Raw genomic sequence first — 12,449 nt, 5'->3', positions numbered from 1 at the left:
CGGATTGGTCCTCACGTAGCGGCGCCGGTCACGTGTTAGGCGACGTTTCGCGCCAATTTCGGTTGGTCAGCCGCAGTCCACCGCGCGAACGTTCGCAGCTACCGGGGAGTGAGAACGTGGAGCCCGCCAACTGCTGCCGCACGGTTCTCAGCAGCAATGGCACTTAAAGACTACGCACTGGAGAAAGGTGAGGGTCTGCAAGCCTAGGAGGGGAGTCCTCCGCGGGAAATCTCCTGGCCAACACCTAATGGAGTGAGCTAGGATCCTGCAGGCCGGGTTCTTCTGCGTGCGAGGTCGGAGCCCGGGTCCGGAGGCAGACGGCTCCTAGGAAGCGCGCCGAGACACGAGGTCAGAGAAGAGCTGGTGATTGTGTCCGAGAAAGGAGTGGGGGCCGTCGCTAGGGGACAGGCTGTGGGCTTCAGTGGAAGAGGTCACGCCTAGCAAGGATCTGCATCTCGGGATTCTGTGTAGGGCATAGGGTCGAGTACTCCCGACCTCGATATCTTCCGCACTCTCCGACGTTCCAAGTGCCCGCGTCCCCCGGAGCTGCCGAAGCCCTGGGGGAGGGTTGGCTCACACTGCTGCGCGCGGGGATTGGCCATTTTAGGCCAACCTACAAGCGGAAGTGGAGGCGGGCGGAAGTTGCGCGACACTGCTGGTAGATTGTGGTGTGTAAACAGTGTCCTTCCGCGCGATAGTCTCGGACAGAGGTCCGAAGGGTAGGGGCGTGCCTGGAATTGGGGGTTTTAACGCGAGTCCGAGAGGAAGTATAGAGAGGTAGTGGGAGACACGGAGTGGCCTCTGGACCAGCTGGCCGATCGCGGGACCGCCTCCCGCCCTGGGCGGAGGAATCCCAGGGTGTGAGGCGGCGGCATCTGGGCCCATGTGCTTCTTTGTTTACTAAGAGCGGAAGCAGTGGCGGGAGAGGGGGTGGGGTGGAGGATGGAATTAGTGGGCGAGATTTAGGGGACCGAAAGAGAAGGGGCAGTTTTACTTACGGAAGACAAGATGAGGACCTTCACGCTTGAGTTTGCTGTGGGAGTGGGAGACTTTTGGGAAAGAACATTGAGATTTCTAATGAAGGCAGAGACTGGAATTCCCCTGGAGGGGAGGGTATTGGTTAATACTCTCAACTGCAAGGTGCCCCTAATTCCTTTCTAGATTAAAACAGACTTGTAAAAGGAGTTTTGCTGAGTTTGGGGAGTGTTATGTAGAGTGATTTAAATGTTCGTGTAACTAATTCACTTAAATGTAAGTGAGTTTCTTTGATTTCTGTGAAAGGAGTTTGCAGTAAGATATCTAGAAGAAAGCGTTGATCCTCATGATTTTACATTTACGTTACAGAAAAGGTGAAGAAATTTCTACAGGAGTTTTACCAGGATGATGAGCTTGGCAAGAAGCAGTTCAAGTATGGGAATCAATTGGTAAGTCTAAGGTTAGAGGGAATGGGGTGGCTGCTCAAAGAGCTGTAAGAGGTGGCCTGGCGTATTTCAACAACTACATTTGTCTGTAAGTGACACACGTTTAGTGTGGTATCTGAATATAATACTATGTGATAATTAAGGTTTTTAGGAGTTGAAAGGTGGCTTTTCTGGGGCTAAGGAGCAAGTGTTGTGGTCACACTGGTCTTTCTCCCTCTGGAGGCCTGAAATCGGTGTCCTGAGCTCACAGTGATGGGTCCATGCAGGTAAACAGTGCTGAGCACAGTATACCTGACTCTGAGGTCGTGGCTATTCCTCACCCCAGGTTCGACTGGCTCATCGGGAACAAGTGGCAATGTACATAGACCTAGATGATGTGGCTGAGGAGGACCCTGAGTTGGTGGATTCAATTTGTGAGAACACCAAGCGCTATGCAAGGCTCTTTGCTGATTGTGTTCAAGAGCTGCTGCCTCAGTACAAGGAGAGGGAGGTGAGTACAAGGAAATGCAAGGCAAGGAACTTAGATTTCTGTCAGGAAGCTTCTCAGATATTAATGTTTTCTGAGCTGGCAGAAGGAGGGGGCAGTGATTTCTGCCTGATGTTTTTTATGCCCCAGCCTGCCACGCATTATTTCCATCTTTCTTCTTCTACCTGTAGGTGGTAAATAAAGATGTTCTGGATGTTTACATTGAGCACCGACTGATGATGGAGCAGCGGAGCCGAGACCCTGGGGCAGCCCGAAGCCCCCAGAACCAGTACCCTCCTGAACTCATGCGTAGATTGTGAGTGGTCTCGGTAGGGAAGGGAATGGGAGTTGGTTCTCCAGAACCTTGCTAATGACTGTTTTCTCCCTTAGTGAGCTGTACTTTCAAGGCCCAAGCAGTAATAAGCCTCGTGTGATACGGGAAGTACGGGCCGACTCTGTGGGGAAATTGGTAACTGTGCGTGGAATTGTCACTCGTGTTTCTGAAGTCAAACCCAGAATGGTGGTGGCCACTTACACTTGTGACCAGTGTGGGGCAGAGACCTACCAGCCGGTAAGTATGAAGTAAGGAACAGGAGCAGAGTTAACTTTGTTAGTGGTTTTTGTAAGAATTTTGTCTGTTGATATTTATCTGTAATGTTTATTGTAAAACACTCGGCTTTACTTGTCTTTCATCGTTTTTTTGGTACATGGTGGTCTTTCCATTTGTGGTTTTTCTTGCCTGTCAGTGGTTTCCCAGAGTAGTTCAGGATGTTTTTGACATGTCCATGAAGATGAAATGTGATCCAAGTGACTGATCTTAGTGGATCATTTTCTCATGGTTTCTTCTGATGTTTTCTTACATCCTAGATCCAGTCTCCTACTTTCATGCCTCTGATTATGTGTCCAAGCCAAGAGTGCCAGACCAACCGCTCAGGAGGACGGCTGTATCTGCAGACACGTGGCTCCAAATTCATCAAATTCCAGGAGATGAAGATGCAAGAACATGTGAGTTTGGGGTATGTTGTCTAGGAAGGGTGGGACTTAGGAGTCATTTTGAATACTGTAGTCACGCACGGAATAGAAGAAAGAAAGGACGGAAGAAGGGAGAGCTGAAACAAAGAAATCATCTACAACAGGAGGGAGGTTTAACTGAATCTTTGAGCTGGGAAGAGGTGAAGGAGATCTCTGCTTCCGTCCTCTAATTGGCTTGCCTGAAGAAAAGTGGAGCGCTTAGGTAGGAGCTTAGATCCTGGCGGGGCCTTACGTTCTTTTTCCTTGCCTGTGCACCCTTATCCTCCACAGAGTGACCAAGTGCCAGTGGGAAATATTCCTCGTAGCATCACGGTGTTGGTAGAAGGAGAGAACACGCGGATTGCCCAGCCCGGGGACCACATTAGTGTCACTGGTATCTTCTTGCCAATCTTGCGTTCTGAGTTTCGACAGGTGGTACAGGTGAGAGAGTCTGCAATGAAGAGGAAATAGTCTCTTTTCCTCCTTGCCTACTCACCCACCATACTCATAGAGGAAACTATTAACAGCAATACAAAATAGAACAAAAAGTTTTATCAGGAATCCGAGTGAATTGTGTGGATAGAAAAAGGCCATTCATATCCTGGTCTTTTTCTGTTCAAGGGTTTACTTTCAGAAACTTACCTGGAAGCCCATCGGATTGTGAAGATGAGTAAGAGTGAGGATGATGAGTCTGGGTCTGGAGAGCTGAGCAGGGAGGAGCTGAGGCAAATTGCAGGTGAGAAGTTGGGGGAAAGACTAGCAATGTTTCTTCCTAGTACTTTTTTTTCCTAATTTTCACTTTTCCTCAGAGGAGGATTTCTATGAAAAGCTGGCAGCCTCCATTGCTCCAGAGATATATGGGCATGAAGATGTAAAGAAGGCACTGTTACTCCTGCTGGTGGGGGGTGTGGACCAGTCTCCCCGGGGCATGAAAATCAGGGGTAAGAGGGAATGAAGGGGAGGCTGGGGGTAAGGGAAGGCAATTGGAAGAATGGATGAATGGAAGACAAGAACTAGTATCCCTGCAGATCACAAAATTTGTAAAAGTTGGCCCTTTGGCTTCGTAGACACGGAGGGATCAGAAGTAATGATACCCTAGGTATGGGAGCAGGGGCAGACCTCTTAGGTATCTTTATCTGTTGTTGGGTAACTTGCATTGAAATTAATTGCAGGGGTTTTCTTTCTTTCCAGGCAACATCAACATATGCCTGATGGGGGATCCTGGTGTGGCTAAGTCTCAGCTCTTGTCCTACATTGATCGTCTGGCGCCCCGCAGTGAGTAATCAATCGTTCTGGGAGAGGTAGATGTAGAAGACAGGGATAGGGTCACAGTGTTTATTATCTTTTGGGGGGGTTTGGAAGGTGGAAGGTTGGGAAAGGGAGATCATTGTTGGCGCTGGCACCCCATAGATCTTTACCCAGGAAGGCTTGGATGGGTAAGTAGAGTAGATCAGTGCCAGCCTCACCTCACTGTCCCCATTACTTGTCCTTTGCACTCTTCTTTTCCACTTCCTAAACATGTCTATTTCCTCCCTTCCTGACCCTGCCATTTCAGGTCAGTACACGACAGGTCGAGGCTCTTCTGGAGTGGGGCTCACAGCAGCTGTGCTGAGAGACTCTGTGACTGGAGAACTGACCTTAGAGGGTGGGGCCCTTGTGCTGGCTGACCAAGGTGTGTGCTGCATTGATGAATTTGACAAGATGGCCGAGGCTGACCGCACAGCCATCCATGAGGTCATGGAGCAACAGACTATCTCCATTGCCAAGGCAGGCATTCTAACCACACTCAATGCCCGCTGTTCCATCCTGGCTGCCGCCAACCCGGCCTATGGGCGCTATAACCCTCGTCGCAGCCTGGAACAGAACATACAGCTTCCAGCTGCGCTCCTCTCCCGATTTGACCTCCTCTGGCTGATCCAGGACCGCCCCGACCGAGACAATGACCTACGGTGAATAAATCTGAACACTCAAGGAGACATCCCTTAGGAAGATAATCTGGAGGGAGGGAAGAGATTGGAAAGCCCTCAGATTCTTTGATCATGAAAATTACTCCAAGGTTCTTAGGGAAATGGTGGGTTTGGGCTGAAACACCATTAAGGGTTTCCTGGGAAAGTTGTCCCTGCTATGCTATGATGAGATGGAGCCAAGGAAAGAAGACAAAGAGTTGGGGCACAGGGTGTGTAGCACCAAAAAGAGTATGTCTCCTTGCCTCCACTATTCCCAGGTTGGCCCAGCATATCACCTATGTGCACCAGCACAGTCGGCAGCCTCCTGCCCAGTTTGAACCTTTGGACATGAAGCTTATGAGGTAGGAGAGCTGAGTAAAGAACAGGTGTGCTTCACTAGTTACCTTGTGTGACTGTCTTGGGTCTTAACGTTTTCTCCTGAAAAGTTTTTAGTCTTAAGGTCTATGTGTGTTTTACTATCACTCTGCCCCTTTCTGTGTGTTAGATCTGAGGATACTGAGTTTAGGTTCCCCCCAGCCTGGCCACACAAGCACACACACCAGAACCAATCTTTCACATCACTAGCCTGTCTCAGGTGAGGCAGGCTGATTTTAGGCAAAGCTGAGTCCTGCTTCAAGGATACTTGATGCCACTGTGTTCTCCACTGGTCTGTGCAAGGGTTCCCAGTGGTTTTTCAAGGTTTTTTCTCTATTACCTATTCTCTTTAAGTAAACAGTTGTGTTAAAGCAAATAAAATACATTCCTTTTAGCTATACCATGTTCAGTGCCAGATGGATGTCTTACACAAAGATCGTTGACCTTAAAAGTTGGAAATAATTTGAAATGCACCACGAAATACATCAGTGATGTGCAAGCCACATAGATAGTTATCCACTTTTTTTCTAATTAAAAGTTCCCCTCTGATCCCTAGAGTTTCATTAAATGGGAAACATACTCTTCTCTATCTCCCTTTTCTACCTTCCCACAAACCACTTCTCTTGCAGACGATACATAGCTATGTGCCGGGAGAAGCAGCCCACAGTGCCAGAGTCTCTGGCTGACTATATCACAGCAGCATATGTGGAGATGAGGCGAGAGGCTTGGGCTAGTAAGGATGCCACGTATACCTCGGCCAGGACTCTGCTAGCTATTCTGCGACTGTCTACTGCTCTGGTGAGTGCCCAGTTCCTGTTCTGCTGGAGGGTTAACTGTTTTGACTTACTGGACAGCCTGCCTTCATGTCCTTTTCTCGTTGCCTCCTCCCTTCCACTCAGGCCCTGCTGGGGCTAAAGTGCTGACAGTGCAGATAGTGGTCCTGTCCATGCTACCGCACTGTGGGTACTTGCTGCTCCAGCAGGGCACGCACAGCGTCCACGGAGGGAAAGGCCTTCTCCCTGCTTCTCAAACCTGACTGCGAGGATGGGTGGGATGAATTTCACTATGTCCTTGATTCTGTGCTAGAAACCTTCATTCTGTCCTTACATCCTGGACCTGAGTCCTGGGGGCTCCAAAGTGCTGTTCGTGCAGGTAGTGTGATTATCAGACCTACTGCTGAGCTAGCACTTCTAGAGCCCCAGGGACACAACCTCTATGCCAATCGCCTTCTAGGCTGAGCTCCCCCTGTCATGGTGGGAGCCCACTGGAATTCAGAAGGGTCTAGTCTCCCTCACAGGACAGCTGAACACCGGGACTGGCCAGTGTTGAGAGGCGGAGACTTGGGCAATTGCTGGACGCTGCCCTGGGCATTGCACTTGTCTCGGTCTGACAGTGCCGGCCCCACACTGCGGATGTTTGGGGGGAGGGTAGGGGACCTCAACTTGGTTTTTGTTAGTAGGCAACACGGAAAGGGGTTCCCTGACTGTGCTACTCTCCTCCTTCTGTTCCCATCTGTCCCTACCTTCCCCTTAGGCACGACTGCGAATGGTGGACACAGTGGAAAAGGAAGATGTGAACGAAGCCATAAGGCTAATGGAGATGTCAAAAGACTCACTTCTGAGTGACAAGGGACAAACAGCTAGGTGAGTGGTTTAATGGAGAAGGAAATCAGGAGTCACCTTCACTTGCACGAGCAGGCCACTTTGGTTTCTGTAACACCTGTACGATGGTGGTCTGTTGAATGATCTTGTTTGTGCCCTGACCTTACCCACACTTTTTTTTTTCTTCCAGAACCCAGAGACCAGCAGATGTGATATTTGCCACTGTCCGTGAGTTGGTCTCAGAGGGCGGAAGTGTCCGGTTTTCTGAGGCGGAGCAGCGCTGCATATCTCGTGGTTTCACACCTGCCCAGTTCCAGGCAGCTCTAGATGAGTATGAGGAGTTAAACGTATGGCAGGTCAATACTGCCCGGACTTGGATAACTTTTGTCTGATCCCAGCCCACTTGAGACTGGGGTCTACTCTGCATACCGTGCTTAAGCCCCTCTCCCCCTTCCGTTAAAGGTCAAACAGTGCCTTTGAGAGGAAAGGCGGATCCCATCTTTTTCCTAAACTGCACTTGTTTTGTTCATTACTTTGGCCAATAAAGTGTTTATAGATTGGTGCTGTTAAAATGAGGTATTATGTGTGTTCTAGAATCGTATCTTGTTCTACTTGTTGTCTTTCATCCACTCAATAAATGCACTGAGTACCTGCCAGGCACCGATATAGACATGGAATACAGTGAAGCACAGGAATCCCACTACACAGAGACTGGTTTCCCTGGATCTCTCAGTTGTACTCAATGTATATTGGGTATACTGCAATGTGACATTCAGGTTCTGAGGACACAGTGTCAGTATGTAGTAACAAGGGTCTCTTCCAGCTAACTCCCCATTCCTACTTTCTGAAATGCCTCCAGTAGACATCTCATTACACCTCCATAGTCTTCCAACTCCTACTTGAATTTTATTGGGAGGGTAATTGAAATCAGGGACCTGGAGGAAGGCATGTGGAAATGAAATGCCTGACACAAGTAACTGCATAGAACAGTACCCATGATGACACCACCTGGCCTCATCTCTGAAGTACAGACACTAGTACCTGTGCCTCAAGGCTGAGGTGCCTGGGTCAGGCACATAACTAGGTGTAGCAGGCACTCAAAATTTAGCAGCAGTTGGAAAACCTGTTAGCGAATACTCAGTTCCCACAGGATCAAGGCTTTCATTTTGTCCATGACAGAAATGTGTTTAATACCCCTCTCCCTCCCACTGTGTGTGTGAAAAACAAGTTAAAGCTTGGGAAAGTAGCCCTTTATAGGGAGATATTAAAACATTGCTTAGATGGAAGCAGGCAGCCTTCTGGTGTGTGAAGACGGTCCATCTGACCACACATGGGGTCAAATGGCAGTAAGCTCCCAATCACTGAAAAGTGTTGAGAACAGCTGGTAATAAAGAGGGACTCATGCCTCTTGGAGCAAGGCTGGAACCAAGGGCCTCCACTGAGATCCAAGTTGAAAAACGTGTGGTACCTCTAATACAGGACAGAGCCACTGGAAGGGGTGCTGAGGGACTGCTCCCCCTTTATTAATGACAGGTTTCTCTAAAGGGAGTATAGTACCCCTCCCTCTGAGACAGTTGTCTGACTCCTGTGCATCATCTCTTCAAGTACCCTCTCAGAAGAACAGCCCTCGCATCCGCCTGCCGATGCCTTGTCGATCATAGAGGACGTTGAACTTGTTCACGAACTGGTTCATGGTGTTGCACGTTTTGGTGATGGTGCCAAGGTAGGCCATGAGCCCCACATCATTGCATTGCTGGGAGGGAACAGAAAGAACCAGTTCCCCAAGGGATCTGGGTCCCTCACAGTATGCCCAAGGAACAGCTGAGTCCTATGTCCTGCATTCAGAAACGACAGCATTAAGCCCCACCTCCCCATCCTGGGTTTTACACTCACATCATAAAAGTCTGTCTTGAACTTGTCTGTGCTCAGTACTGGAAGACAGTGACACAGTGCATAGGCCTCACGCAGAATCTCATGGTTAAAGGGGACCTCTCCTGAAGGCACAAAAAGGCTAATTTAATGTGGATGCCATCACTTCCCCAGGAGAGAGGAAAAGTGTCAGGAGGCCCCTATCCTACCTGCTTCAGAGGCCTTGACATACTCCAAGATGAGCTTGACACGACTGTGCAGCATCTTGATGGCACTATGCTGTGCTATCAGGTGTTCAGCCACTGCAGGGGGACAGGGGCAAGCCACAGTTGAGCAGGCTTGGGACCACATCTGCCACCCCCACTTCCAAGGAAAACCTTCTAGCCTCAGTTACCAGTGGAGTTCTCTCCACTGCCTGTTGCTGTCATTCGAGCCACATGGTCTACACCAATGCGTTCAGCTTCCTCTGTGGCCAGAGTATAGGTCAGTTCAGCAAACAGCATTGTGGCCTGTGGAGCACATAGGGAGAGTCAAAAGCAGGAAACACCAGTGGTAGGATCCGAGGGTTGAAAGATAGGAAATTACCTCTCCATTGATTATATCGATGACAGACTCAAAAACGCTGACAGGAAGCTGTAAAGAGACGGAAAACAGCTCTTACATCAAATGTGTCTGAACCTATACTATGTGGCAAAAATTGGACTTAGCCTTTTCACTTTAAATTTTCTCATCTAATAAATGCAGTGACAGAAATATTGTCCCCATTTTACACATGAGGAAAATGCAGATTAAATGACTAACTCAAAGTCACACAGCTGGAAAGTGGCAGAAGGAAGATTCAACTCAACAGAAATATACAGTAAAAGGGGATGAGGATAAAAGATAAGCATAGTGACAGACAAGCATGACAAAGTGAGCATGGACGGGGTCAGTGTACTCACATCTGTGTGCTTGGTCATAGGGTTCAACTTAAGAAAAAGGGGGCTCTCGATTATCTCACACACCTGGAAGAGGAAGATGATGGACACGATGTCAATGCCCATCTTCCTTCCTCTCATTCTCTATTCTCTGCCTAGCATGCACATATGTGAGCATGTATACCTGCTTATGGACGTGGATGTCGGAGGGGTCAGGTGGTCCCCCTGTGGTATACCAACCCAGAAACTCCAGCTCCTTGAATACCTGTTTAACTGGAGAGGAAGGGGCCAAAGTATTTCTTTAAACAATCCTTCCTTAATTTGCAGCTCCTGGTGTATTTTCACCAGCTTCTCCCCTTTATAATCCTGACTCAGTTTAGAATCCCTTCTATCATCTCATCCTTTTACTTTCTTTGGGCGGAATACTTGAATGTGTTCTTTTTCTGAGATATTTTCAGCTACTCCCTCTTCACTTTTCCACCTTACTCATTCCATGTCCTGTTTATTTGTCCCAACCCCATCCGTCTTCCCCACATCTATTTTCTCCCACTCCTCTGCCCACTTCTATTCCCCTCTCACACTGCTCCTCCTTGGTGTAATAATATTCTTTGTCAATGATAATCTTCTCTTCCACGGTGTGTGACAGCAGTTCAAAGGAGTTCATCACCTCGATATTTCGGCCCTCCTGCTTCCCGATCAGAGCCCCAATCACTGGGAAGAGAAGGATACATAAGAGGTGAGGAGAAAGAATCCAAAAATTTCCCTTATCATTATATCCTGAGGGTCTGAGATCAATGTGAACCAACAACTGGGGTGAGGAAGAAGAAAAGACCACTATTTGGGGGAGATGACCAGAAAAGATTGCATAATTAGGTTTAACACTCACCCTGCACAGGCCGCCCTTCCTGGGAGCGCATGCGAATCCAATGGTCTGAGATGTTCAGAATCACGAGGGGATGAAGAGCGACTGAAACACTCCCAGTCACTCCGGAGGCCATGACGCTGGGAACTACTAAGGGTTGACGAAAAGAACAGCGGGTGAGAGTCCGGGGCCCACATCCCGCCCCGGCAAAGCCCGTCCTATACATCCCTCCTGCAAGTTATCCCAGGGTGCAATGTTCCGTCCGCCCTCCTGACTTCTTCCAGGATTCAGAAAGGCGGCCCTGATGCACCCTGAAGGCAGTCTCCAGCAGCCGTTCCCGCGAGGCCAGTTACCTGCCGCATCCACCTCCATCCCGCTGCTCCCGCCCGTCCCGTTCGCCGCAGCTGCCGCCGCCGCCGCCATTTTCCCCGCGCCCGCCGGCCTGGGCCCCGCCCCTTCTCGGCTTCCGTCTGGCAGCAGTGCATGCGCAATGCGGCTGGGGCGTGCATCTAGTCTGACGCCTTGCCCCCCTCAGCGCTTCCCGCCTGGCCAAGGCTGGCACACCCCTGCCCCTAGCCAGCAGCGAAAGCCCAAGGCTCGCACCACCCCGAAACCAACAGGTTTTCGTAGGCCCAGACCTGGCCTCTTGTTTGCAGCCGGCCTTGAATAAATATGTGACCTCACCCGCCCCAGCCTTTTCTTCTTCGTTAGTATTATTGTAATGACTGACTAATTACTAAGTATATTGCAGAATGAATGAAATGTTATGTATTGCCCTCAGAATAAAATCCAAGTTGCTACCCGCGGCCTGCAAGGCCCGATATAATCCAGTCCCTGCCTGCCATTTGGCCCTGACCTTTATTTTTCTGGCCTCCGGGCCCCATGTTTCAGCCACACCTGCTTTCACATGTCTTCACACGCCCCACTCCCACTTAAGGGCCTTCTGTTGTGTTCATTGTAACCCAATGACCAATTTAGATACCTTACTCTTGGGTACCTAAATAATTTATTTTTATTTTGTAAGATTTTATTTATTTTTAGACAGAGGGGAAGGGAGGGAAAAAGAAAAGGGGAGAAACATAAATGTGTGGTTGCCTCTTGTATGCCCCACACACTGGGCACCTGGCCTGCAACCCAGGCATGTGCCCTGACTGGGAATTGAACCCTCGACCCTTTGGTTTATAGGCCGGCACTCCATCCACTTAGCCACACCAGCCACATGGCAAGGGTACCTAAATAATTTTTTTAAATTTTATTTATTTATTTATTTGTAGAGAGGGAAGGGAGGGAGGGGGAGAGAGAGAGAGAGAGAGAGAGACATCAATGTGCGGTTGCTGGGGGTTCTAGCCTGCAACCCAGGAATGTACCCTGGCTGGGAATCGAACCTGGGACACTTTGGTTCCCAGCCCGCGCTCAATCCACTGAGCTACTCCAGCCAGGGGTCCTAAATAATTTTTTAATAAATGAATGAATATCTGGGGTGGAGCCTGGTCTTGAGTGGCTCACTGCATGCCCTGTCTTTCCTTCTTCTGAATACTGATATTACCTTCAGTACTAGGAACATCCTCAGCATTTTGTAACACCTCCCATCCTCCCCATGGTCTCCAACTCCACGAATCTCACCTCTGACAAAGAAACCACTCTCACCCTCTCCCCACTCCTACGTGCAGTCAAGTTGTGCACACTGCCCCTCACCTTGCTGCCCCCAACATATCTGGCTGGCTCTTTTAAGATGTGCCTATTCTTAACCCAAAGTGTAAGCTCTATACAGCAGGCAGAATTCTATTTCTTAACCCTGTGGAGCCTACTCTGGTGCTCAGAACTAGCAGATACAGGGAGATGTTTTCTAGTGATAATGGTGACTTATGTGGATCAAGCAAACTTTCTATTTAGGATCCTGAATAAAGGGAAGTTGAAGAGCCAGCAACCCTCAAAGGAAGGAGCCTGAGAAATCCTGCAGGGAGAGAGGTCTTCTGGCCAA

General features: G+C 49.2%; 2 protein-coding genes across 4 annotated transcripts; one reads left to right on the top strand and one right to left on the bottom strand.

The window, feature by feature from the left end:
- Nucleotides 1-40: 40 nt before the first annotated feature.
- Nucleotides 41-7,395, top strand: MCM7 (minichromosome maintenance complex component 7). Of its 3 annotated transcripts, none has more exons than XM_028511112.2 (15): nt 41-187; nt 1,345-1,424; nt 1,747-1,911; nt 2,079-2,203; nt 2,278-2,458; nt 2,755-2,892; nt 3,190-3,339; nt 3,520-3,634; nt 3,708-3,839; nt 4,090-4,173; nt 4,454-4,847; nt 5,123-5,206; nt 5,849-6,017; nt 6,753-6,862; nt 7,011-7,395. In XM_028511112.2, the coding sequence occupies exons 1-15, from the start codon at nt 157-159 to the stop codon at nt 7,210-7,212; spliced, it is 2,160 nt and encodes a 719-aa protein (XP_028366913.1). In that variant the 5' UTR covers nt 41-156; the 3' UTR covers nt 7,213-7,395. The 3 variants fall into 3 exon arrangements, with proteins under 3 accessions (XP_028366913.1, XP_028366915.1, XP_028366914.1); XM_028511114.2 differs by lacking the exon at nt 41-187 and adding an exon at nt 684-719; XM_028511113.2 differs by lacking the exon at nt 41-187 and adding an exon at nt 879-1,251.
- Nucleotides 7,396-7,985: 590 nt separating this feature from the next.
- COPS6 (COP9 signalosome subunit 6) lies at nt 7,986-10,933 on the bottom strand. The gene is made up of 10 exons (XM_028525315.2): nt 10,822-10,933; nt 10,493-10,618; nt 10,186-10,317; nt 9,791-9,879; nt 9,631-9,693; nt 9,275-9,322; nt 9,084-9,198; nt 8,899-8,991; nt 8,714-8,814; nt 7,986-8,573 (listed from the first exon to the last, which is right to left on the bottom strand). Exons 1-10 carry the CDS (start codon nt 10,889-10,891, stop codon nt 8,433-8,435), a joined length of 978 nt encoding a protein of 325 aa, XP_028381116.1. The 5' UTR covers nt 10,892-10,933; the 3' UTR covers nt 7,986-8,432.
- Nucleotides 10,934-12,449: the final 1,516 nt, after the last annotated feature.

Source organism: Phyllostomus discolor, chromosome 3 (assembly GCF_004126475.2).
Source record: "Phyllostomus discolor isolate MPI-MPIP mPhyDis1 chromosome 3, mPhyDis1.pri.v3, whole genome shotgun sequence".
Classification (NCBI taxonomy): domain Eukaryota; kingdom Metazoa; phylum Chordata; class Mammalia; order Chiroptera; family Phyllostomidae; genus Phyllostomus; species Phyllostomus discolor.
Note: the sequence above shows the minus strand (reverse complement) of the source record. Positions and strands in the feature narration are given on the sequence as shown.